Raw genomic sequence first — 24,468 nt, forward strand, 5'->3', positions numbered from 1 at the left:
GAGCGGCGCCGCTTCGATCACAGGCTTATCGCTTATCGTCGCTGTATCTCCACCAAAAAAATCGGCGGCTGCAGGTTCGAGGCCGTTGCCCACATATTGTACAAGTACAAGGTCCCCATCGATACCTCGAGGGTCCGATCACGTCAGGCACAGTAGCCGCCAACCAGGCCTCATGGCGATCCAGAAGAAGCACGGCAAGGGCCGTCTCGACAAGTGGTACAAACTTGCCAAGGAGAAGGGATACCGCGCCCGTGCCGCCTTCAAGCTGATCCAGCTCAACAAGAAATATGGCTTCCTCGAGAAGAGCAAGGTGGTGCTGGATCTGTGCGCGGCGCCCGGAGTAAGTCGGAGTTGTGGTAACAGTGGCCTTTGGAGAATACTGACACAATCAGTCATGGTGTCAAGTATGCGCCGAGACAATGCCCAAGGACAGCATCATCATTGGCGTCGATCTCGCCCCGATCAAGCCGATCCCCAAGGTCATCACCTTTCAGAGCGACATCACGACCGAGAAGTGTCGGGCGACCATCCGCCAACACCTGAAGACGTGGAAGGCCGACTGTGTGCTCCATGACGGCGCTCCCAACGTCGGTACAGCCTGGGTACAGGATTCGTACAACCAAGCCGAGCTGGCGCTCCATTCCTTGAAGCTTGCCACCGAATTTCTGATCGAGGGAGGAACCTTTGTGGTATGTTTTTTGGACAGTTGGCTAAAAGGGCCGGACAATACTGATATCTCGGCAGACCAAAGTCTTCAGGTCCAAGGACTACAACTCCCTGCTATGGGTCCTGAACCAGCTCTTTACAAAAGTTGAGGCGACAAAGCCGCCGTCCTCGCGTAATGTCTCGGCCGAGATTTTCGTGGTCTGCCGCGACTTCAAGGCCCCTAAGCGCATTGATCCGCGCCTGCTCGATCCTCGCTCCGTGTTCGAGGATCTGAAGGACCCGGCGCCGAACAACGAGGCCAAGGTGTACAATCCGGAGGTGAAGAAGAGGAAGAGAGAGGGTTATGAGGAGGGAGATTGTGCGCATCCTGTGCCTGTTCACGGCTTGGCAGTGCTGACCTCGACGCAGATATACAATACAAAGAGATCCCCGCCAGCGAGTTCATTCAGACGACTGACCCGATTGCTATCCTCGGTCAATACAACCGCTTGACGTTTGAGCAAGCCCAAAACGGCGACGTAGCGCTGGCCGCGCTGGATAGGTTACCGGAAACGACTGACGAGATTCGTGCCTGCTGCGCCGACTTGAAGGTTCTCGGAAGGAAAGACTTCAAGCTCCTTCTGAAATGGCGACTGAGGGTTCGGGAGATCTTCGGGTTCCCTACCAAGAAGACCACCACGGCTCCGGTCGTAGAAGAGGTGGCAGAGGTGGAGAATATGGACGAGGAGCTCAAGATCCAGGAAGAGCTGCAGAGGATAAAGGAGAAGGAGTCAGTCAAGAAGAAGCGCGAGAGGCGGAAAGAGAATGAAAGGAAGCAGAAGGAGATTGTGCGCATGCAGATGCATATGACAACGCCCATGGACATCGGCATGGAACAGGAGGGTCCAAGGGGCGAAGGTGCCATGTTCCGACTCAAGACGATCGACCAGACGGAGGCGCTGCGCAGGATAGCCAAGGGCAAGATGGCCATGCTTGCCGAGGCGGAGGCGAAGAAGGACCGGGACCCTGGAATTGGGTCGTCAGGCGAGACCGACGATGAGAGTGACGAGGAAGCGGACCGGCTCGAGCGGGAACTCGACAGCATGTACGATCAGTACAGAGAGAGGAAGGCGGCAGCCGACGCGAAGTACCGAGCCAAGAAGGCGAGGCAGGAACACGACGACGAGGAGTGGGAGGGCGTCTCAGCTGACGAAGGGGGCGCTATCGACGACGACGACGATGAGGAGCTTGAGGAAGACAGCAGCGACGATTCGGATGCGGAGGAGCGCGGGGACACTAGCAAGCCGCTTCTGCGGGATCTTGCGAACACGCAGCAGGATGGGACTGACCTCTCTAAGCGGGCCCGCGGCTTCTTCAGCCAGGATATCTTCCAGAGTATCCCCGGATTGCTGGATGTTCCAGAAGAGGAGACGAGCGGGGATGAGGCAATGCCCGACGCTGAGGATGCCTCGGAAGACGATGTGCCAACGATTGAGGAGCAAAAGAAGCTTCGGAGGGAGAAATCCAAATCCAAGCATGAGGAAGGGAATGGTGACTTTGAGGTTCTCAAACGGAAAGAGAATGACGATGACGATTGGGAGGAAACGGAAAAGAAGACGAAGGATGGCAGGCCCAGTAAGTCTGATCCGTCCGGAGGCTAATTCATACGGCGGCTAACATGCCAATAGACATCGACATCATCACTGCCGAAGCCATGACACTCGCTCACCAGCTGGCTCGTGGCGAGAAGTCAGCCTACGACCTCATCGACGAAGGTTACAACAAGTATGCCTTCAAGGACCGCGACGGGTTGCCCGACTGGTTCATAGACGACGAGAGCAAGCATGACAAGCCGCAGAAACCCATCACCAAGGAGGCGGCGGCGGCGATCAAGGAGAAGCTCCGGGCCTACAATGCCCGACCGATCAAGAAGGTCGCTGAGGCGCGGGCCAGGAAGAAGCTCAAGCAGGCGCAACGCCTCGAGAAGCTCAAGAAGAAGGCGGATTTGCTGGCTGGGGATGAGGTTTGTCTCCCGCTCCACACACGCTTTGTTGGACGTTGTATGCTGACCAGCGGTGCAGGGCATGTCTGAGAAGGAGAAGGCCACTAGCATCGCCAAGCTGCTCTCTGCAGCTGCGCGGAAGAAGCGTAGACAGCCTGTCAAGGTGGTCAAGGCTGCCGGCGCGAACCGCGGTATCTCCGGCAGACCTAGGGGCGTCAAGGGCAGGTATAAGATGGTGGACCCGCGTATGAAGAAGGAGATGCGGGCGCTGAAGAGGATTTCGAAGAAGAAAAAGTAGATGCGCCAAGAGAATTGGAGAGCGCATTCAAGGGGCATTATTATAGGTCATGCGGGCCAAAACGCTCAGCTGTTTGGAATTGGAATACAATACCAGAGGCTCAAGGCAGGAATCTCTCAAGATTCACTGTTGCGCAGCAGGCCTGGGTTCGAGTGTTTCCAACCTCGAACTGAGTTGCCAGTTTTCCTTAAACTCGGTGATCCGACTGGTGAGCGCCGGGCTAGAGGGTTTCGTGGCCACCAAGCTTCCTCACAAAAGATCCGATAGACGGCTTGTGGGTAAGCTTCTTATCCCGTTGTCTCTTTTCATTCAATTTCCTATCCCGCATTCGTCTTTTCTATCGTCTTCCCCTTCTAGTTACGTTTGCTTTTACAGTGAGACCCCTTAGAGCGCCATGTCTCTCCTATTAGATACCGATCTGACAAATGTGCTCAAGGGATATAGAGGTCCGGTGAAGTCCATGTCATACCTGGAGTTTGAAATTCTGGTCAGTGAGCTGTAAACAAAAAACCTGCGCAGCTTTCGGGTCTTCCATACCAGTAGTTGACGGCGATGCACACCCCCTCAGGCGAGCAACTCTGCGCAACTTTGTGATACCTGTCGCTCACAGTTAGCCGCTCTTTCTCTAAACTATCAAATATGTCAGGCAGGCCGTGACAACCCACCACATGCAAGGCAGATACAGCATGTCCCCCGGGTTCAACGTAACCCTCATCGGTTGCGCGAGCGCAGAATACGGCGTCGAGTTCTCCTCGGGCGTATCCGGATCCCACACCGCAAAGGGGACCTCTTCCTCCCCCTCCTCCACCACTAACTCTAGCCCTGCCCCTCCTAAACTTCCTCCTCCCGCCTGCTCATCTTCCCTTCTGTCCCGCTCGTCCTCACCCTCTGAGGATCTTCTGCCCACGCTACTCCTCCGGTAATGAGCCGGCTTCAACGCCGTCTCGTTCACACAAGCATGGCACACGGGCGGCAGCAGGACAAAGTGCTTCTGCCCGGCGATCTGCACGTAGACGTTCTCGTAGTTGTCCTTGTGCAGCGCCGTCACCGAGTGCGAGTTGCCGATCCACAGGTTGATCGCCTCGGGCTCGCGCGCCAGCGCGATGCGGGCGAAGGGGATGGACGGCGGCACGTGCGCGAACAGGGCGCGGTACTCGTGTCGGAGGTTGTCGTTCTGGGTCTGGGCGTAGCGGATCTCTTCCCGCTGCGACTCTTCTGCGCTTCTGCGGGTGGGGGCTCGGGCTGGAGTGCGGCGTGATGGGGAAGAAGAGGCCTGCGACGCGGGGAGGCGCCGTGAGTGTTGTTCCTGCGCGATGAGGTAGTCTAGGAAGGCGCCGAAGGGCTGGTCTTCTTCGTGGGGTTTGGCGAAGACTAGCGTGGTAGTACCGTCAGGGGAGGTGAAAGGGGTTGGGGCGTCGGCGTTGCTGAGGGAAGAGTTAGTTTTTCTTGTTCATCCAGTTGCATTGTATATGCGATTGGCGTGTGCAAACCCAGCAGGCGTGACCGCAACGTTGACGGCCTCATCGTCGAGCAGTTCCTTCAAGAAGTTGACATTCCATGTGCGAGTTGCTCGCCAGTCGGCTGCTGCGCCTCTTACGACGAACGGCGTGTTCCGGGCCACAAATCTCATGAATTCGAGCGGACTCGGCTCCTCGCTGAGCTCCTCGATGACGGAACTGTTCAGCTCATTGTAGTTGATAATGAGCTCTTCTACTGGATCCTGGCTTTTCTGGTCCTCCATTGTGATCTTATGAGCCAGCTTACTTCCGAGGGGTGCCATTCATCGAACGGGTCTCCCCGAAGATCCGTCACCGTGGGATGCGAGGACGGCTCCTCCAACCAAAAAAAGCTGTACATGAACATCGACCTCAGCCGGCGGACTCGGCGGTCAATGCAGTGCCTATCTTCTTGGACATGCCTCTTTGTTTCTTTTCTTTCTACTCCTTTACTTTCGTCTTAAGCTTTACTTTTCTTCTTCCCTTTCCCTTCGATTCCATCCCGCGTGCTTGCTTGACCCTTAGTCGCTTAAACTGTCGATGGGAATTTATTGTTGGCCGGGGTGGATGGAGCGAGCTTTCAATGTTCTTTGCAACGTATTCTAGGTTGGTGCCTAAGTGGCTCTTTCTAGGTGGCTCTTCCAACTTGAGTCCCTCGCCGGGTGCGGTATGCGGCGGTTAGAGTCCCTTGCGTTTCGCTCACTGTCACTCATGCCATTGCCGACGGTGCCTTCCAAAGCCTTACCCGTGCTCTCCTTGCCGACTCAAATCCCCCAAAGGAGTCAGTGTAGAAACAAGACTCCCTAGTATTGCTGGCTGTTCTATTTTCGTGCGTTGAAGTAATACTTAAGGCTACTGATTCTGCTGTGTTCTGCTGAATTTAAGACCAGAACCATTGTCGCTAGACTAATACCGTAGGTTGTGCACTGATAACGAACAGCATCGTGTTGCACCATCGTGCTTTCGGGATTCGCCGACGGAAGCGCGCCGCAGTCACGGGTCCGTGCGTGTTTTACTCGAGAAAGCCAGTTATGGTCATATGTTCGTAGACGAGGCAAGGCAGACATCTCGAATGTCAGAAGGCGTGGTGGCAGAGTGGTCTAATGCGCAAGACTAGAAATCTTGTTCCTTCGGGAGCGTCTGTTCGAATCAGGCCCACGTCGTATAAAAGAGAGGTGTTCCTTTTTTGCCCAAGAATCTTTGGCCTGCTGGGCCGCAACCATTTACATGTCGGGTAGGTATCGTACAATACCTAAGGTACCTATCGTAGCCTCTCCACATGCGCGAGTTTGAGATACTTTTCAAGGAATGGAAAACCATGGCAAAACGGCGCATCAATCGAATTCTGGATTTTCCCATTATGGTCAGCCCTGGATCAATAGTGCATCAACCTGCATCTATGCCCCACACCAAGCGTCAACGACGGTCTCGAGGATCTACTAGTATCAGTAAATAAATCTTGCATCAACGGGTTCTTTGCCCTTCAGCATTGAAGTTGCCAACTAGCCTTTCCAACGCCCCCCGTTTTCTGAAACAATCCTACTGAGAGGCCCAGGCAAGGTTTTGGGGGTTGTGCAACGTCAACACAAAAGCCTCATTTCCTGTGCGGGTTGCAGCATTGTCCGATTCCGCTGCGAGAAGGTGATCCTCGCTGTCCACTGTCGTCACCCCTTGCCGACGACCTGAGCACTGCATTGGTACGGATCAGTCACTGCATCGAAACGCCTGGACTTTTGCTAATTGGGCTCCGAAGGCGGCGAGTGCCTGTTCTGCTAGTGCCTGTTCTACCGAGGCCTGGGATTTGGAAGATGTGGATGTCTTGCAGCTGATAGCTCCAGCGCCGTGTCCATCCCTCGCAACCTGGAAGTCACAGGCGGCTCATCTCGTCCGATTTCAGCCCTGTGCTTCGGCGAATATCGTGCACTCCCGCTTGGGCGACGAAGGGCTCGTCTGCCACCTTTTCCGTCTTTTCTCGGGAGGCCCAAGCCCAAGGAGAGTGCGGCAGCCGTGAAGGTTCCTTCCGCCCGAAGACACATGCCCATGCGGACGATGCAAGTCGCGAGGCTATTATGTTGTGGTATCTCCTCTATCCGCTGAGAGGGTGCGTCTTATTGCCTTCCCTGACAATTTAGTCAAACTCTCCGTGCCGACTGACTTTGTTGCAGGACGACCGAGGCGCCCGCGCTCGCTCCCACTCATCCCTTGCGGAGAGCCTTTACGCGGTACGGCACCTGGACCGCTCGCCATGTGAAGCTTGTCTTACCCCTATCTGGGGCAATTGTCTTCCTCTTTCTGTACCTATTCCCCTCTCTCTACACCACCGATGTGACGAGCTTCGCGAGTGGCGTCTCCTATCTCCCACACCATGTCTGGACCGATGCGCAACCCCTGAGTGACCAGGCTGGCGTTGTGCCCGACGTCATCATGCGCTCACTCTGGGTTCATGGGAGTTACATGAAGGCTCTCCAGCACGATGTCTTGCTCGGAGCCCTCGAGTTGCAGGACGAGATCCTCGGCCCAACTGTCGACTTCAGCCCGCGCCAGCCATACGGCCCTCGAGCGTTGCCGGATCCGGAGGCTGACCTGGGCCGCCGGCAGCGAGATGCATTCCACATCGTCAATGGCCTGACTAACCAGTCGTGGTTTTTCCATTCGCCGCTCCAGTACTGGTCTGGCTCGGCCGACAAGATCCTCGCGGACCAGGACATTGTGGCGACTGTCAACGAGAGAAAGGCACAGACGACCTCTGTCAACACGACCTTGCGCCACTCGATCGTGTTCAGCGGGAAACGCTTCGAGGAGCGTCGGCTGGTCGCAGCAGATGCACTCGTCATCACCCTGATTCACCTACACGACTCGCCTGTGGGCAGGCAGTGGGTGCGCAAGGCCGAAGCCCTGGCGCAGGCGGCAAAACACGATGGCAAGTGGCAGATCATCCCGCCCGGCGGCAAGAGTACTTCGAATCAGCTTTACGAATTCCAATTCCAGCCAATGTCATGGTCTGAGTGGGCGATCCTGACGCTCGCCTACTTTCTCGCCTTATCCTACCTGTTGCTATCCATGTCCAGGCTACGGGCGGTCAAGTCGCGGCTCGGTCTCATGGCCGCCATCGTGGTGCAGATCACCGCGTCCATCGTCTCGAGTTTCACGGTCTGTGCCATCTTCAAGGTCGACCTTTCCCGCATACCCTACTATGCTTACCTGCTCGTGATTCTTGTTCTCAGCATGGAGAACTCCTTCAGGCTGATAAACACCGTCATCATGACGTCCTCCACCATCAGCAACAGCAACAGGATAGGGGATGCATTCGGCGCAACCGCCCACATCGCCGTCGCCAACCGGGTGCAGAACTTCCTCATCCTCATTCTCCTGTCGAGGATGACGTACTCGGGCGTCTCGGCCTTCTGCACCTTTGCCGCCATTGCTACACTTTTCGACTTCTTTTACCTTGCCACTTTCTTCCTCTCGGTCCTCAGCATTGACGTGCGGCAGAGAGAGCTCCACGAGCTAGAGAAAAGCTCGTTGAAACGCAAGCTCGCCAACGCCGCCGAGCTGCCCCGGCAGCCGTGGATCAACACCATGTTCCCGATCCGCCTGGGCGAGACCGCTCTGTCGACGAGAATCGCAGGAACCATCGTCTTGGTCGGCTTCGTTCTTATCGCACAGGCGCATTACGTCTCCGAGGGGCCCGGCCAGTGGTTGAATCAACTCGTCAGCTGGTCGTGGAGGGCGGCTAGTGGCACGCCCAAATCGACGCTGTTGGTTGACGTCCATCAGGCCAGGAGTCCGACTTCTTGGCTGCGCCTTCAAGATCACGAAACGGCGAGAGAGGTCATCAGGGTCATCAAGCCACGGGCTCACAGCTACGTGGCCCGCGTCTATGATCCGCTGGTCTTCGTGCTGAAAGGATCCGACCGCACGCCAGATACGAGCGAGCCTCTGTTCTTGCCCGCTCTATACGATTTCATCCACCACCGCATTCCTCAGTGTCTTGTCTGGCTGCTCACCGTTCTGGCTGCGCTCCGGCTTTTCACCGAGTACCTCATAAGAGACCAGTCCAGAGACGGACCGGGACACCATCCCGACGATGAACCGCTACTGTCGGTCCAGACCATGAGCAAAGGCCATACGTTAGACGTTGCTATGTTGACCGCATCGCCCGGGGGCCAGCTAGTGTCGGTCGGACTCGACCGCTCCATTCAAGTTTGGGATGTACCTGCCGGGTCAAGGAGTCCGGTGCTCTCTGACCCGGAGGTGCCGCTGGAGAATCCGTTCCCGGTCTTGAGCATGGCCATGGACGATGATGGGAGATGGTTGGCACTCGTCTCTTGGCAGAGAGTATTTCTGTGGAGTCTTGAGGAGCAACAGTGGGCGGGAACGAGGGATATCGACCTTGGCGGTCACAGGCCAGAGGCAGCGTTCTTCATGACGAAGGCGCCAGACGCAAGACCGTCATTAGTGCTGGTGAGAAGGAATGGTGTGGGTCTGGAGATACAACTGGGGAGCGAGGAGACCAGAGACTTCGTCATATGCAGGACGCCCCTGGTCTGGGCAGTCTCGTTTACAGAAAAGCGTAAGTGGTGACGACACCCAGAACATCTCCAGCTTCATGCTCTCAAGACAGCTTTTTTTCCGACGTACTGATCACGGTTTCTCAGGCCAACAAACTCTTTCTGTATCCATCCTCACGGCATCTCGCAAGAACTGCATCCACCTTGTCAGACAGCGGGCCAATGAGTGGGTGTCGACCGAAGTCAAACACGAAGGGGAGCAGCAGGCAAAGGACATTCACTGCCTGCTGCCTGTTTCGGCCATATCGATGTATTTAATCGGCCGCTCGCAGTCCGTCGATTTGGTAGATCTCGACTCATCGCTCATTCTCCACACGTTCCGCACAGAGATGATGCGACCGCGGACATTAAAGCATATTTGCGTCCCGAGCCCTCAAAGACGAGGCCTCGCATCGCTGATATTATCGTATACCAGTGCCGAAACCGGTGAGCTGGTTGTACACAGTTACTTGCCCGAAACCGAGGCCGACGCATTCACCTCCTTTTCGCCGGTGTCGCCGGGCAGCAGCCCTTCCAGCCAATGGGGCCGAGCAGAAGAAACCATCAAGCGCATCCCAGACCCGGGCGTCTGGGAAACCCTCCCCAGCGGGAGCATCGTCGGCATCCGCCGGAAACAAAAACAGCGATCGTCCTCGCCAACGGTAGCATCCTCGGCTTTTCCAGGCCTGCGCAGACGAACAGCGAGCTCATCCTCCTCGTCGTACTCCACCTCCCAATCCCACAGCCCGCCATCCCAAGAGTGGGAAGCGTGGGTTCTCAACCGCCCGGACACGAGCGGTGACTTTGAGACCAGGCCGCTGGATGAGCCGGAACCGGATATGGCAGCGTCTCCGGGCCTGCGTGGCCACCACCACCACCACCACCACCACCAACATCACCGCCAGAACCTGATGATATCCGAGCTGGGTCCCATGGTCAGAGTTGGCACGATGAGTGTCGCAGTCGGGTTTGGAGATGTGGTGAAGGTGGTCAGTGTCGGGCACGAGCATTTTGATAAGAGTATGGACGGGTCGCTTGGGTTGGGCTTGGGCCTGACCCTGGGGATGGGCCCGGATATGCAGGTGTTGGGTGTTGCAAGTCGCAGGAAGAAGGCGTTAGGTTCTCCATCGGGGAGGGTAGCCGGTGGCGGCGGCGGTGGTGGTGGGTCTTGAGTGTGAAAGATGTAATTGCTGTTGCGCCAGGAGCGGGACTTGCTACCTTAGGATAGCGGCAGACTGGGGGGATATTAAAATGCTCGAACCAGTATATACCTTACATATATATATAAGCCGATTAAAAGCGTATTGTACCTAATACAACGTCGCTCGCAGAACATGACCTGCGTTGCCCGTATAAATAACATTAGTGCTAGAGATACACCCAGAAAGACAAACATTCCATCTATCAAGCTCGCAGAACCTTACACATCCTGAACACATCATCTTATCTCGATTCACTAGCCTTCCCTCTCTACCAGCTCTCCACCTTAACCCGCTCGCCGTGCACACTAACTACTGTACTGTACATGGTCATTGCTGAGGTGAGCTATCTAAGGAGAAAAAAGAAAAAGTCATGTCATCGTGAAATTCATCCAGGTGTTTTCTCCTCTCTCCTTCGCACAACCGTCATGTCATGTTCATAACCTCATTGAAGTCATCGATAGCCAGAGATACCACAACCGAGACTCGGCCTCTGGTAAAAGAATTCCACAACCGCATAAATCACATCCTGTGAAAACAAACAGTAAGGCCACCTAACGCGTCCCGCTTTCGCGGGAGATGGGAGAAGGAGGGGGCTGCCCGAAGCAGCAACCCTTATGCCGCTTTCTTCATCGCCTCCCCTGGCCATACCCATAACCATAACCGCCAGCACCACCACTGTGCTGCTGCTGATGATATTGCTGCTGTTGCTGTGGTTCCTCAACGACCCCCCTACTGCAGTCCTCGCAGAGCTCGTCGAGCCGGATGGTCTGCCAGATGTGCCGCACGCCGCACGGGTTCTGGATCAGGGATGCCGGGTTGCAGAAGGCGGCGAAGGCGAGCGAGGTGTGCTTGCAAGAGTGGAGGTGGGCGTAGTAGCGGCACATTCTTTCTTTCTTCTTCTTTTTCTATTCTGCTTGGGATTCTGATTCTCTCTCTCTCTCTCCCTCTCTCTCCCCCGGTTTTGCTCGGCGGTGCGAAGGAATGGTTTTCTCGCTTCTCTCCGTGTGGGATTGTGTAGATCGTGATGGGTGGTGGTGGTGGGCGGTGGCAGCAGTGATTGTGATGTTGAACTGGCGAGGGATATGCCGTCCTCGACAGACTGAAGATGGCCCCGATGGGGGAATGGTGAAGAAGCCGGCGGGTTGATCAAGATTTCCGCTCAAGTGAAGAAGGGTAGGAAGACTCTGCTGGTTGTATAAAATCCCCGAACTCGTGAGCCCCCCTGAACAAGGCACCATCTTATACACAATCCACCCGGATGAGCCATCACTAAGCACACACATCAACATATACCTACACAGCTGAGCCGAGTGGCGAGATGGCCTCGCCTCACCTATGCAGCGCATATTCTACCCTGCCGCACACCAGCTGCCTATAAAGCTGACGGCTTTATCTACTGCTGAGCTCTTGCGCTGCGTTGTGTGTAGCTCGTGTTGACAGACGACCCTCCAGCCTGGGCAGCACGAGCCACTGAAGGGCCGAGCTGGCTCGCCTGACCAATAATCCTTGTGACACCCGGTGCGAGGCTACGGATGGGAGACCGCCGTTGTCAGGATGAATGCGAGTACGCTAATAAAGCGACTGGTAACCTTTCACAAGCGGGGCGCCGGGAACCCGGAGCGATTCTGCGGCCGCTTGTGCCATGAAAGCTTCCGGGTACTTGTGTTACACGTACATACAAAAACCACGAGCGGCCGATTCGGGATACATGGTGCGGCCCAGAGCTGCTGCTTGAACCTTCGGCCTTGGTCAAACCTCAATATCCATCATCGCTGTGACCTCATCAGCTTCCGAAATAGGAATGTAAGTGAGCGCTGGACCACTGCTGTGCGACGGCTGAATAGGTATTTGGCCACTGCATGGACCCCAACTCCAAGGAAAGAAAGTGGTCGTTGAGATACGGAGACGGTGTGAACCGGTCTTCTCATAGGGCTGTGCAGGGCGAGCTACAAGATGCAATGTTACGGTTGGTAACCACACACCCCCTGATCGTACTTATACTGCGTAAACTCGACAATCAGATCATTGTCCTGCGGTTATGTTCTTTCTTTCGCTCTCTGTCACTCGCGGGGTTGAGCTCGCGCGAAAGGGACTGGAAATACAAGATTACAAATCGGGAATAGGGAGATGAGCCGCTCGAGCTGAGGCTGTTGAATGCGCTGAGCGGCTGAAACTGGGCTGGCCTTGCTTTGGGTCGCCTCTCTGGCGGTGCGGGTCCTTAGTTGCTCACCGCCAGTTGATCTCACCATATGTCGGCAACCCGCGCCGAGCTGTCATTCAGAAAAACGTGCGCATTTTTGATGTTGTGTAAATTCGACACGCCGAGAGGCGGACTGTGCCCGGGAGGTGTGGAAGGGTGGCCGCATCATCCAAGGCCAGGGCGAGGCCATCGATAAGGCCTAGCTGCTAGGCTATTGTCAATGAGTCGCACCAATTGGGCTGCGTCACGATGTTTTGAAAGGAAATGAATGGCTGGGGAGCAACCTAAGCCTGCACAGTGCACACTGGGCGAAAAAGGAGCTTTGCCCCCTCCCAACGACGTGGGCCTGATTCGAACAGACGCTCCCGAAGGAACAAGATTTCTAGTCTTGCGCATTAGACCACTCTGCCACCACGCCTTTTGTATTGAGGGGTGGAGCAGCTTCTTTTGATTGTACAACCTATAAGGTGCTTTCTTAGACTCTCTCACCTTGGCAAGATCTTGGCCCAGCAGTCTTCGCGCTTGAATCCACTTGAGGTCCGTGCACAGCAATTACCTGTAGGAGTTCCGGGTAAGAACATTTACGAGAGCAACTCGAATCTCAGATTCATCAACCCCTCTTTTGCCAGCTCGAACCCCTCCTTCCTTCCCACATCCTGTTGCTCCTTCCAGCCGGTCTTCTTCTCTTTCTCAGATCCTCTCCTTAAAAACTGATGCTGCCGGCGCATGCGGCTCCCCGGGTTCCGCTGCCGCCATGCATCGCGTCTGATGCGTCTCGCGCGTCTCAATCTCTCGCTGTCCCCGCCCGGATGGACCCGTGGGGCCGGTGGCCTGCATCCAAGTGATTTGAGGGCGGTGGACAACTCACCTTGCAGCGCGCCATCTGCAAGTCCTCCAACGGCTTCCATTCGCCTTCAACAACAGCCCGGCCTGGGACCCCATCTCACTCGTTGCCCTATGGGACCCGTCGCTCTTTTCTCGAACCTGCTCCGTCGTCGCGATCTGCATTTGTTCCGTCTTGCCTTGCATTGTCTGTTGTGGCTGCGTCATCTGGTGCGCTAGTCTGGGCCGCCGAGTCGGGTCGTTGTTGATTTGTCCAAACTATCATCAAGCCATCCCATCCGCAAGACGCCCCAGGGCCGCGGGCCCACTACTGTCTCTCGTTCATGCACTGGACCCTCGCTGTGCCTTGTTTCTGGTACTGCACCTCTCCTTTAAGACACTGCCGGGCCCCAAAACCCGGCGGGAGCATGCGATATTCTGATCTTGTTTACTTACCCTGACTGAGGCCGGTAATACTCCGTACAATACAACGACCGCCTTTGTTTGATCGAGAGCGCGCTCCGACCCCGGCTCCGGGCATGAGCCGCGCCGCCAATTGACCCACTGCTGTTGTCGAATCGGCCCCAGGTCGCTGTCTGGGTGCTGTCGCATCTCGCAAAGCTCCACCACTTTGTTGGTCTTCAAAGGCCTGGCGCAGCGTGTTAGGCCTCGCCGAGTCCACTTCATCAGCTGAACCGTGCTGCCCGAGAAGAGCTTGCAGGAGCCCCGGTCAGCATTCTTTGCGCGGCCCCGCGCCCGCGCGTTTCTGGAGTCCTTCCAGAACCCGCTCGTGTTTGTGCTGCACAAGATCCGGGGGAGGCGGGCTCGGTTTCATCTCAGCCACCGGTAAAACACCACGTCCGGCCTTCACTCGCTCAACACACACACACACACACACACACACACATGCACGCACGGAAACGCCGCCATGCCCTGCGTCAATAGCCTCATGCCTACCAATCCTAATTTCGAGCGTCGATTCTGTTCCGGGTCGCTTTGGTGTTAACGGTCACCCTCCGCGGTCGCCGGCTTATCATTTGCCCGCCCTGTACAAATTTCCTCTTTTCGCGGTTGCTCGTTTCGCTGTATCATATTGGTCAGTACTCATCCAATGACGGACCCAAGCTCCCTAGGTACTCAATCATCTGATTCACCGCTTGCAGTTTTGTGTGTAATTCCGGCACAAACTCACTGAGTCGGTGAGCGCTGGTTTGCGGTCTCGAAGTGCAAGGCATCTCAACAGGCTCCACCCTAACTCCCGCCGTCTCCTGAGCTGCTTATACTCAACTGATGCGGGATCCAAGCAAACCGACCGGAATTCACTCGTTTAGATTGATTTTGCTGGAGGGGAGGCAATTGGGCGTATCTCGCACCTCGAACGCGGTCTCTCCGATAGTCATTACTATCATTCGTCGGAGGTAACCTCACGGCGCATCTCTAGCCACCCGGTTTTCAGACTGTTTGACTGCCACCTGGCGGAATACGTCTTACATGGCTTCCTCCGAAGTCGACCAGAAGTTTCTCGGCAAACTTGCCAAGGCGGTTGAAAACGACAATCCCCTCCTCGCGTCGGTTCTGTTCAGGATCCTAGGCCTTTCCATCAATCTCTCGAACCAACTGATCAAAGCACGGAAGCAGCGAAGACAGGATGGTGTTCAGTCAGCAGAGGCGTTGGATTTGATCTGCCACATCATCTGGCTGTCACGCGAAGGACTGGTCTTGCTGCAGCAATACGTTCTGCCTATGGTTGGGAACTATGTCGAGCTGAAGGTCCTAGCGTACAAACTGCGCGCTTCCTTCTATCACATCTTTGTCCTTTTCCACAACACCCCGCCAGTATCGACCATGAGCGTCATCAACACGCCTGAGGGTCAGTCCACATCGTCCGTATCAGGTTTCCCGTCAACGCGGGTCGACAAAGGGAAGGGGATTGCGAGAGATGACCAGGGTGGGCTTAAGTCCAAGGGTGGCCCGGTAGGCCCTCCCCCAGGGTTCGGACCGGCACCACCTACAGCGTTTCTGATGAAGCCTGGGGATTATTTACCGGAAGCACACCAATACTTCCGTGAGGCCGTCCAGCTTGCTGAGGAGTTGTTATGGGGGTCACACTCGCTCCGCCTCTCGGTCAAGACCGAGTACGCCGCCTTTCTCTACGAGTGCGTTCACGACGCCGAGGGCAGCCGTAAGTTGGCAAAGGACACCATTGCGGAGGTTTACGAGGCCACCGAGGGCATCGACAACGACATGTTTAACGATGCCTGCGAGTTGGTGACGGTGCTGGGGAAGATGATGAAGCGGGGACTTGGATCGAACAAAGGCTCGAGTCCGGGCACACAAGGGACACTACGGGTCGACGACGCCGAGAGAAGTGTACCGCCGGGGATGATATAGCGCTAGCGAGCAGCCGCGATCGGGCCCAGACACCGACCAGCTTCAAGCGCCTCACGTTCCTGACGGCCTCGCATGTTTCGAGCCTCATCTTCTCGGCATAGTCACCCTTCGCGCGGCCGCATCAAGGCTCGCGCTATAAAAGAAGCCGCAGCACATGCGTACGAAGAAGCACTGGAACTTCCGCGCCTTCCACGGCAGCGACCAGCAGAATAATCCAGCCGTTCAGCCCTTTTGTTCCTCGCAGCTCCAACTTGCCAGGCAACATCCACTGCTGCGAGTTCGACTGGCCGCCGCTCGTCTCACGGCACCTTTTTCATACACGCCAGCCGCACCTCTCTAATCATCGCTGCGCCGCTGTATCATTCCATCTGATCTACGAAGACGAAGACCAACCCCTGTCTGTACATACCAGCACACGAGCGGGGTATTGAGCGCTTGTTGGATGCATGTGGTGTTACAAGGTTTGCATACCTCAAGGCCTTGTTTTTCTTTTCCTGTTAGACTTTTATTTTCTCTGTGATACCCGGAACGTCAGCAGCAGACGACGGTGTCTTTCTGGATGGAGCCGATTGTACTTTGAGGTGTCTTGACAGCCTAGTTTTATTCTCGGGGTCTATCACTTGCCAGCCCGCCCTACTTGCTTTCCTGCTCCGAGCCTTATCAGAGAGGGAGGGGAAAGCGCTGGCATTTTAGAGTTGGACAAGCCAAACTAAGCCCGAGAGCGAGCGCAGCGAGAGGACATTGCAGAGTGTTCAACAGGGTGCAACTGTGGACGTTGTGGCTGTTTTTAATAGATATGTGGGGATTACATTCAGCTTTCTTGGCCCGGCCTCGTGGCAATGGTAGCGAGGCATGTCTGCTCGTTCTGCCAGATGTTGAGCGAGCCCTATAGGATGTAGATGCAGGCGGGCCAACCGGAACTCCGCATGTGTACATGCATGCGACGTTGAGAGAACCGAGGCACTTTTAGAGGAAATGTGGACTGACTTGACCCCGTGGAGAAACAACAGAGCTTGCTTGCAGGTTGCCGGTAACCATCCTCTCCACGTGCACCCGGCGGGGCTGGAGGTTCATCTGCCTCGACGAGGTGTGGAGGGAGAGAGTGAGAAAGAGTGTCCCGGGTGTCGGGTCCAAGTGTTCTGGCCCAGCCAGAGGGGGTTGGGAGGAGGAAGATCTGATTATTTGTTTGTACAAGAGCAGTGCCTGCCTCCAGGGCGCTGCGGTTAGGAAGAGAAATGTGGAAAGAGCAATGTAAATGCTCGATGTATCGTACCCCAGCCTGTGAGACGGGTCGCTATCGTGAAGAAAATGTCCTCGGTGTATAGACCTTAGGGGCGTACAGTAGGTGACCGAAGGTTTGCTGTACCCTTGGAAGCATGTCACACTGTATATAAGGCATATGTATCTCACGCAAAGCTCGAAGCACAGTGGCACGAAGCAGACAGTCAAGCAGCATGCGACCGAAAAGAGGGCCAACCGCCAGGTACAATACAACCCTAACCCCCTTGCCCCTGAATTCCACTCCAAAGTCAACAAAACCACCGAGTCAGCCCAACACGTTGGGTAACCCCTCACCACTCCTCCTCCATCTCATCATCACCGCGGTAGTAGCAGCCAGCATGCTCATCCTCCAACGCGTCCTCCACCGTGACAGGCCGGTACCCGACAGGATGCTGGAACTGGGGTTGGTACTGGTACTGGTACTGGTACTGTGACGGACCGAAGTCCGTCTCCTTGCCCTTCCCCTTCTCCCTCCTTCTCCTCTCCGCTTCCATCTCCGTTTCTATCTCCGTTTCCGTGTTTCCCTCCTTGCCTTTTCTCACCTCATCCCCCAGATTCGAATTGCCATAGTTGTGGTACCTTACCGTATCCCTATCCTTTCCGTTTCTGCTACGTTTCGTCACCCCGTCCCTTGGCCCGTTCCTCTGCCTCGGCAGCTGCAGGGCCAACGACTGTTCGTCATTTAGGCCCTCCTCGCCCTCGTGCTCATCATAGTCGTGGTGGTAGTGGTGGTGGTAGCAGCCTCCGGCGGAGTAGTCCAGCCGCAGATTCCCCAGCGCAGCAGTCGGGTCGGTCACGGGCGCCGACGTGGGCGCGGGGAATGCCTCGGCGAACGTAATGCTGTTTGGCCGGGAGGCGGCGCTTTGTAGGTACGCTGCGGTGTACGAGAAGCGGGAGGATGGCGTGTGTGGGAGAGCGTTGTGAGGGGAGGAATAATGGGACAGGAGAGGATTTTGTTGTGGGATCTGCGAGGCTGCTGGCTCAGGGGGAGGAAAGCTTGAGGCCGTGTAGACTGCGGTTGGTGGTGGTGGTCGTGGTGATCGTGGTCGTGGTGGCGGCGGCGGCGCTGGTGCACTTCTGCCGTCGGGTCGGGCTGAGTTTTCTGTCAGGAGTTAGATTGGTTATTCACCACAATACTTGTGGGACTCAGGGGGTTACCCCTTTGACGAGCGTACCGTTGTTCGATGAGAGGCATCCGGGACAACGCCAGTGGTTGCAGGCTCTGTCATAGACGTCGTGAAACGGGAGGATTCCATCGCATGTGTGGCGGCCCCGCGGGTTGAAGGCAGAACACTTGCAGCAGGTCCATCTCGGGGAGCTGTTGGCTCTGCTGCTTCGTTTGTGGAATCGTGAAGACATTTTATGACTGTATTCAAAGGGTCCAAAGGGGAGATGAGAAACAGGGGCTGGCAGGCAGTGGGCTTATTATCCTCGCTTTACTGAAGCGGCCTCCCACGGGTACTTATGAGAAAAATAGATGTCCTGCTCCGGAAGCAATGCGCTGGATTTGTCTTATACCTGTTGAGACATATAAGTCGTATATGAAGCCTAGCTACATACAGATGCTGTGACTTCCCGAATCACTGGTCTTCCAGGTTGTGACACGTCAGCGGTTCATTGCATGCTATTGAATGTATGTCCCGGAGACCCTGGCGTAGAGAGTTAGGGCTGTTTTGCTTTTCCATGAGTATTGTCTTTCAAGGTTGCAGCAGGCGTCCCCTGGATGTTCGGTGTAGCACGAGCTCTTTTCGTACTTCGTGGTAAAAGTCCTTGGCAGGCCGAGATACTTGTCGGTTTGCTGACTCAGCCAGACGAATCATCCCTTATCTCTCTCTACACACACGAGTCACAAAACACCACTCACTCAAGCCCCTTGGACTCTCCGAAAATGAAAATGGACGCTGCCGGATCCCTCGCAGCGAACTATGCTACGGCCATCAGGCTCATCGACGAAGCACACGCGAAAGACCCCAACACAATCTCGGGCGACGATGGGCCGATCCCGTACGAGCTTCACTATGCCCGGAAAATGACTCGTTGGCTAGCTTCACGCAAGCCGGATGCATCGCCCGCGCTGCAGCTCGCCTGCCGGGCACAGCATTTCCGCCGGTGTGTTTCCCCCGGGAATTGCACTCCGTCAATTGAACCCCTTTCTCCGTTCCTTTACATCCGCTAAGTCCTTACCATGTCTTCCGTTCATTACAGCTGGGAACTGCCCCGCTCCAGCTACCCCATGACGCGCGCGGGTTACTTGACCTGGCGTGCGAGGCAAAAGGCGCAAGCTGCAGAGCAAGTCGCAGAGCTGCTGTCGTCTTCCCCGGCCATCCAGCCGTCACTAGCGCAGGACGAGGTCGAGCGGGTCGCGGCGCTGGTGCGGAAGGAGAACCTGAAGGCCGACGAAGAGACCCAGGTACTCGAGGATGTGGCCTGTCTGGTGTTCCTGGACGACCAGTTTGACGATTTCGAGAAGAAGAGCGAGATGGACGAGGAGAAGATGATCAACATCCTCAGGAAGACATGGGCCAAGATGAGCGACGACGGAAGGAAGCTGGCGTTGGGCATGCAGCTGAGCGAGAGGGCAGCGACGCTGATTCAGAAGGCGTTGGCAGGTGAGAATTGAAGATCCAATTGACCTTTTCTCCGAGAGCCTGAGCACACCTTACACTACGTGAGCGCTCCTTCCATTTCGGGGGGTGGTTGTACGGATAGTCGATCCCGGCTTCCGCCCCCGACGTCAAGCGGAGAGCCCCACACCTCGGGTATAATCCCCCCGAACCGCCGCAGTCTCGGCCTGCTCCGGCGTACACAGCCGAGGTCCGGAGCGCTAAGGAGACTAATTCATGGCGTCACATATTATCAACATTGTCGCTTTGAGTTTTAATGGTATTTCATTATTAATGCCGCGTGTCTTGTTTCTTTTGTCTCGCATTTTCGATAGCATCGAACACTCGCAATGCCGCCAACAATAACAATAAGCCCCGCCGAGCTTTCCCAGCATAGAAACATGGCGTCTCTCTGGATTGCCATTGATGGCGAGATCTACGATTTCACCGAGTTTGCCCCGACCCATCCTGGCGGCGTGGATGTTCTGCTCCAGCACGCCGGCGGCGATGGTACCGCCGCCTACAACGCCGTGCATTCCGCCTCCCTCGTCAAGTCCGTCCTCCCCGAGTCCAAACACGTCGGCCGACTCTCCTCGCCACTGCCGGTCTCCCCGTCAACAATGCTGTTGCCCAACAAGGCAGCGCCAAAACCACCGTTATCCCGCCTCATCTCTGTCAACGACTTCCGCCTGGCCGCCCACACCTTCCTCCCGCCCAAGACGCTCGCCTTCATCTCTTCTGCAGCAACAGACTGCCACACTCACCGCCGCAATAGCACCACCTACTCGGAGATTACCCTCCGGCCCCGTGTCCTGGTCGACGTGTCCGCCCCTGTCTCCCTCGAGACCACCATCCTCGGCCGGGCCGCAGCCTCTCCCATCTTCGTCTCGCCAACCTCGCTCGGCAAGACGGTCCATCCGGAGGGCGAGCTCGAGGTCGCGCGCGCCTGCAAAGAGCTCGGCGGCATTGCCCAGGTAGTCAGCACCAGCGCAAGCTTCTCCGTCGCCGACGTCGTCCGCGCAGCAGCAGAGCACCCCAGTCCCGATCCACCTTCTTCTTCGTCACCCTCTTCCGCCAACCACAGTAACGAACCGCACCCCGTCTTCCTCCAGCTCTACGTGGACAAGAACCAATCCAAGACCGCCTCACTCCTCCAATCCCTCACGGGAAGCAAAACCAACACCCCCTCCCAGATCCAAGGCGTCTTCCTGACCGTCGACGCCCCGGTATCAGGCAAGCGCGAGGCCGACGAGCGCGTTCCACCCCCTCCCACCGCCACCACCACCACCACAACAATAGCAACGCCCATGGCCACGCCACTCACCCCGTCCTCGGACAAGCGAGGCTCCGCGCTGGGGCGACTCATGGCGTCGTACATCTCGCCGTCGCTGACGTGGCAGGCCACGCTGCCCTGGCTCCGCTCTCTCCTCCCGCCGCACGTGCCGCTGGTGATCAAGGGCATCCAGACGGCGGCCGACGCGGTCCGGGCCGCGGAGGCGGGCGCGCGGGCGATCGTGATCTCGAACCACGGCGGGCGCAGCCTGGACACCAGCCCCGCGACGGTCCTCGTGCTCCTGGAGCTGCAGCGGTGCTGCCCCCGCGTGTTTAACGAGGTGGAGGTGTTTGTCGAGGGCGGCGTGACGCGCGGGACCGATGTGTTCAAGGCGCTGTGTCTCGGGGCGAAAGGGGTCGGGGTCGGCAGGGGGGTTCTGTATGGTATGTATTGTACTATGTCCTGCGGTCTTTTCTTCATTTATCTTGGTTTCAAAAAAAAAGAATGAATGAAAGAAAGAAAGAAAGAAAGAAAAAAGAAAGAAAAAGAAAGAAAAAGAAAGAAAAAGAAAGAAAAAGAAAGAAAAAGAAGAAGAAAACGAAGAAAGAAAAGAAAAGAAGAAAAAAAACGCCCCCAAGGATTTTTACACACCGGGACCCCGGAGGGGAATAACTTTTCAAGAAAAGGTGAGTAACGTTAACTAACACCTGTGTTTTGCGAGCAGGTTTGGGATGGGGCAAAGACGGCGTAAGGAAAGTCCTAGAGAGTAAGTTCTGCGGTTTTCCTGATCCCCCCGATCCGGAATTACCTTCGTTGGTCCTGTGGGTGACGGTGACGCTGATGGTGACGTGACTGACTGACTGAGTGACTGACTGACTGACTGACCGGAACCAGTTCTCAACGATGAGTTGGTGACGACCATGAAGATGTGCGGCGTCACCCGGCTGGATGAGCTGCACCCGGGCCTGCTGAACACGCGGGCGGTTGATCATCTGGTGCCCGCGGATCTGAGCGAGGAGCATCCATATGCGAAGTGGAGGAGGAGCAAGCTTTGAAGGGTCTTGTTCTGATGCTGAATGACTCTTGGCTTGAGCTTCTCCTAATAGTCAAACGACTTGAGTTCCAAACTTGAATTGTGGCAGTCCCGCGTGTGGGTTGTTTTGAGACCACGTAGATTATGATATAGTACGTAAAATTTCTTTTGATTCCTATTTCAACTGGATACCCTTCTGTACCTAGTGTGTCCATATCCCACTACCTATCGATACCCCGTCAGCACAGTTACCTACCTTATATTTAGCGAGAATTACCCAGGCACTCCTACGGTATGCAAAACAAAATTTGCTCGAAAGATCATGGACACGTAACTGCCAAAAACAAAGCCCCTAATGCCAAACCGCTATATCTAGCCCTGCAACTCCCTCAACTCTCCATCCCCCCTCGTCGCGGGCAGCTCAGCCGTATACTGCTGCTGCTGCTGCGGATACCCGTTTCCACCAGCACCATATCCCGGTTGTCCTTGCTGCGGGTACGCCGCCCCAGGCGACACGTTTCCGTATGCCTGCTGTTGCGGTTGCGGTTGCGGCTGGCCAAACTGCCCCGGCTGCTGCTGCGGTGGCGGAGGCGACGGGGTACCGTGCGGGTGATAGGCGGGGGAAGGGCTGTGCGGCGGGGAGCTGGTCATCGAGGAGACCGCCGCCTGATCGGGCCCCGGCGACCCATAGGGGCTATGCGGCATTGCGCCCGCGTAGGCCGGCGGCTTGGCGATGCTCGCGCGGGGGTCCATCGGGCTGAAGCCTGCGCCCGCCGCGGCGCCGTAGTATTGCGACATGTGCGGGTCCTGGTGGCCGGGGCCGGGAGGCGGAGGCGCATGGGACTGGTATTGCTGCGTCGCCGCCGCCGCGGCTGCTGCTTGGCTTCCTTTCTTCCTCTGCCGCATCAGCATCCAGATGCCGAGGATGATCAGCGCGACGGCGCCCAGGCCGCCGACGACACCGCCGACGATCGGTCCCACTGGGGTCGAGGACGATGAGCTTCCGTTGGAATCGCCGTCGGAATTGGAATCGCCGTTAGACCCGCCGTTAGGGCCATCCGTTGCGGCTGCGGCTCTTGTGGTGGGAGAGCTGGAGGTCGAAGTAGGGTCCGAGATGGAAGATGTGCTGCTGGTGCTGCTTGAATCGCTGCTGCTGGGCCTCGAGGTAGGGCTGTACCAGACCTTTCCTGTCCCGCCGGCTACAGCACAGCCGAGCACGGTGTAGCCTTTGAGGGCTTGGTCTTCGTAGGTATGAGTGAAGCAGTGAGGATATTCGGACTGGCCGCTGTGACGGGTTAGTATGGGAGCGTACGTTGATCAAATCACACCCAAGCATCAAGACGACATACCACCACAGCGTCAGGCCGTTTCTTGTGGTATACTTCGCGCTGTCCGTGGAGTCGTAGCACGTCGTCCAAATCGGGCACCTGGTCTCGCCGTCATCGCAGCATCCGATGTGCATATTGGACTCGTTGTATACACAAGACGCGGTTGGATCGCAATATAGTGATGACGCTATATACCGATGTCATCAGCATGCCTCTCCAACCATGTACTCTCTAGAGGTATCCAGGCAGGGTCCCCAAAACTCACTCAATATCCCGCTCATATACCCGCAGGTATTATCTGTCGTGCCTCGAGCCTCCACCTTCCTGGGCTCACCCTGCGGGTAAGGGGCGGGTGTCGGAGTTGGTTCGATCATGCCTAGTCTGGACATAACGCCAAACGTCACCGTCTCTCGAGCGGGAACCCATGTTGCCGCATCCGCACCCCATTTCAACGCTTTGGCTTCAGCGAGGCCAAGAGCACAGCTCAAGGCCGCGCAGCGAAGGGCCCTGCTCATGGTCCGGGAGGGAAGAAAGGGAGCAAAGTGAACCCGTTATGAGCTGTGGAGGGTCAACAACGGTCGAGCACTCAGGCGACTCCCAACAGGAAGACGAGGACCTTGTGAGGAATTTTGCAAAAGAGAGGAACCGGGCATCTGGATGCCCAGCAACCAACGGCTGCGTCCCGCTTTTGAGCAGCATGAGGCTCTGTCCCGGAGCCACGCCATTCCTTCAGCTGAACGCCAGGCCCAATATTGGATGGGGGGGAACGGCCGTGTCATTGGAGCGCGCTGCCCGCGATGGATCCAGCTAGGAACCCCTGATAGTGCGTCCTTGGCGAGAAAGCCAGCCGGCGGTCGTAATCCAGAACAGACAGAATGGGGTATGTATTGCGAAGAGAGAGAGAGAGAGAGAGGGAGGGAGAGAGGGAGCCTGTTTTCACATCGAAAACCTATCCGCAATGTTGGTAGACAACATCAAGAACCATCCACAGATTCAGGAACGATCCTTTGGGGGATCCAAAAAGTGACGGAACCGTCCGCATCAACACCTCCTTTTTCCCGCTGAAAAACGCCTAAGCTTGGAGAGGGCCGATCAGCCGCAGGCCGGCTTCGCAGCACGCGAGAAATATCGACGCGTTAAGCCCAAGACGGACATCGGTGGCGCACGGCGCGGGGATGGCTGCATCTTGGCGCTAGACAAGCTGTCCGGCTAATACCTAAGCGATTGGGCTGCTTGGCGGGATGGCCTGATGAATTGACGGGAGCGAATGCGAACCGAGGGAGGTGCTACTATTTATGTAGGTGTGTTTGTTGACGATTGGATGCTTTTTGCCCGGCAAGGCTG

The 24,468-nt window shown here is 56.4% G+C and overlaps 10 protein-coding genes and 2 non-coding genes across 12 annotated transcripts; 7 read left to right on the plus strand and 5 right to left on the minus strand.

Annotated features, from left to right (window-relative positions):
• The first annotated feature begins 55 nt into the window (after positions 1-55).
• Positions 56-3,406, plus strand: B0T15DRAFT_120921 (Spb1 C-terminal domain-containing protein). Its single transcript, XM_062861622.1, has 6 exons — positions 56-340; positions 393-689; positions 745-1,024; positions 1,075-2,280; positions 2,334-2,668; positions 2,727-3,406. Exons 1-6 carry the CDS (start codon positions 173-175, stop codon positions 2,943-2,945), a joined length of 2,505 nt encoding a protein of 834 aa, XP_062724631.1. The 5' UTR covers positions 56-172; the 3' UTR covers positions 2,946-3,406.
• On the minus strand, positions 3,330-4,686 carry B0T15DRAFT_491404 (cupin-like domain-containing protein; the record flags this gene model as incomplete). The annotated part of the gene is made up of 4 exons (XM_062866773.1): positions 3,330-3,414; positions 3,483-3,542; positions 3,611-4,369; positions 4,436-4,686. 4 exons carry the CDS (start codon positions 4,684-4,686, stop codon positions 3,330-3,332), a joined length of 1,155 nt encoding a protein of 384 aa, XP_062724632.1.
• Positions 4,687-4,785: 99 nt separating this feature from the next.
• On the plus strand, positions 4,786-5,348 carry B0T15DRAFT_525529 (uncharacterized protein). Its single transcript, XM_062868849.1, has one exon. The coding sequence runs from the start codon at positions 4,860-4,862 to the stop codon at positions 5,121-5,123; it is 264 nt and encodes an 87-aa protein (XP_062724633.1). The 5' UTR covers positions 4,786-4,859; the 3' UTR covers positions 5,124-5,348.
• A 174-nt stretch (positions 5,349-5,522) lies between these two features.
• Positions 5,523-5,604, plus strand: B0T15DRAFT_t53. The gene has a single exon. It is a non-coding gene; the product is annotated as a tRNA-Ser (tRNA).
• A 523-nt stretch (positions 5,605-6,127) lies between these two features.
• On the plus strand, positions 6,128-10,404 carry B0T15DRAFT_120984 (sterol-sensing domain of SREBP cleavage-activation-domain-containing protein). Its single transcript, XM_062861623.1, has 4 exons — positions 6,128-6,138; positions 6,195-6,542; positions 6,607-9,014; positions 9,100-10,404. The coding sequence occupies exons 2-4, from the start codon at positions 6,511-6,513 to the stop codon at positions 10,161-10,163; spliced, it is 3,504 nt and encodes a 1,167-aa protein (XP_062724634.1). The 5' UTR covers positions 6,128-6,138; positions 6,195-6,510; the 3' UTR covers positions 10,164-10,404.
• Positions 10,405-10,805: 401 nt separating this feature from the next.
• B0T15DRAFT_491406 (uncharacterized protein) lies at positions 10,806-11,077 on the minus strand (the record flags this gene model as incomplete). Its single annotated transcript, XM_062866774.1, has 2 exons — positions 10,806-10,831; positions 10,927-11,077. The coding sequence occupies 2 exons, from the start codon at positions 11,075-11,077 to the stop codon at positions 10,806-10,808; spliced, it is 177 nt and encodes a 58-aa protein (XP_062724635.1).
• Positions 11,078-12,729: 1,652 nt separating this feature from the next.
• Positions 12,730-12,811, minus strand: B0T15DRAFT_t62. The gene has a single exon. It is a non-coding gene; the product is annotated as a tRNA-Ser (tRNA).
• A 1,460-nt stretch (positions 12,812-14,271) lies between these two features.
• Positions 14,272-15,936, plus strand: B0T15DRAFT_121012 (14-3-3 domain-containing protein). Its single transcript, XM_062861624.1, has 2 exons — positions 14,272-14,311; positions 14,379-15,936. The coding sequence occupies exon 2, from the start codon at positions 14,707-14,709 to the stop codon at positions 15,604-15,606; it is 900 nt and encodes a 299-aa protein (XP_062724636.1). The 5' UTR covers positions 14,272-14,311; positions 14,379-14,706; the 3' UTR covers positions 15,607-15,936.
• A 1,108-nt stretch (positions 15,937-17,044) lies between these two features.
• B0T15DRAFT_500609 (uncharacterized protein) lies at positions 17,045-18,724 on the minus strand. The gene is made up of 2 exons (XM_062867374.1): positions 18,063-18,724; positions 17,045-17,989 (listed from the first exon to the last, which is right to left on the minus strand). The coding sequence occupies exons 1-2, from the start codon at positions 18,244-18,246 to the stop codon at positions 17,178-17,180; spliced, it is 996 nt and encodes a 331-aa protein (XP_062724637.1). The 5' UTR covers positions 18,247-18,724; the 3' UTR covers positions 17,045-17,177.
• A 57-nt stretch (positions 18,725-18,781) lies between these two features.
• Positions 18,782-19,507, plus strand: B0T15DRAFT_491409 (uncharacterized protein; the record flags this gene model as incomplete). The annotated part of the gene is made up of 2 exons (XM_062866775.1): positions 18,782-18,996; positions 19,114-19,507. The coding sequence occupies 2 exons, from the start codon at positions 18,782-18,784 to the stop codon at positions 19,505-19,507; spliced, it is 609 nt and encodes a 202-aa protein (XP_062724638.1).
• A 167-nt stretch (positions 19,508-19,674) lies between these two features.
• B0T15DRAFT_121129 (FMN-dependent dehydrogenase-domain-containing protein) lies at positions 19,675-21,944 on the plus strand. The gene is made up of 3 exons (XM_062861627.1): positions 19,675-21,206; positions 21,488-21,529; positions 21,658-21,944. The coding sequence occupies exons 1-3, from the start codon at positions 19,841-19,843 to the stop codon at positions 21,816-21,818; spliced, it is 1,569 nt and encodes a 522-aa protein (XP_062724639.1). The 5' UTR covers positions 19,675-19,840; the 3' UTR covers positions 21,819-21,944.
• B0T15DRAFT_121039 (uncharacterized protein) lies at positions 21,927-24,065 on the minus strand. Its single transcript, XM_062861625.1, has 3 exons — positions 23,390-24,065; positions 23,146-23,311; positions 21,927-23,081 (listed from the first exon to the last, which is right to left on the minus strand). Exons 1-3 carry the CDS (start codon positions 23,637-23,639, stop codon positions 22,169-22,171), a joined length of 1,329 nt encoding a protein of 442 aa, XP_062724640.1. The 5' UTR covers positions 23,640-24,065; the 3' UTR covers positions 21,927-22,168.
• Between the last annotated feature and the right edge of the window lie 403 nt (positions 24,066-24,468).

This window comes from Chaetomium strumarium (assembly GCF_033439665.1).
Source record: "Chaetomium strumarium strain CBS 333.67 chromosome Unknown B0T15scaffold_2, whole genome shotgun sequence".
In the NCBI taxonomy this organism is placed as follows: domain Eukaryota; kingdom Fungi; phylum Ascomycota; class Sordariomycetes; order Sordariales; family Chaetomiaceae; genus Chaetomium; species Chaetomium strumarium.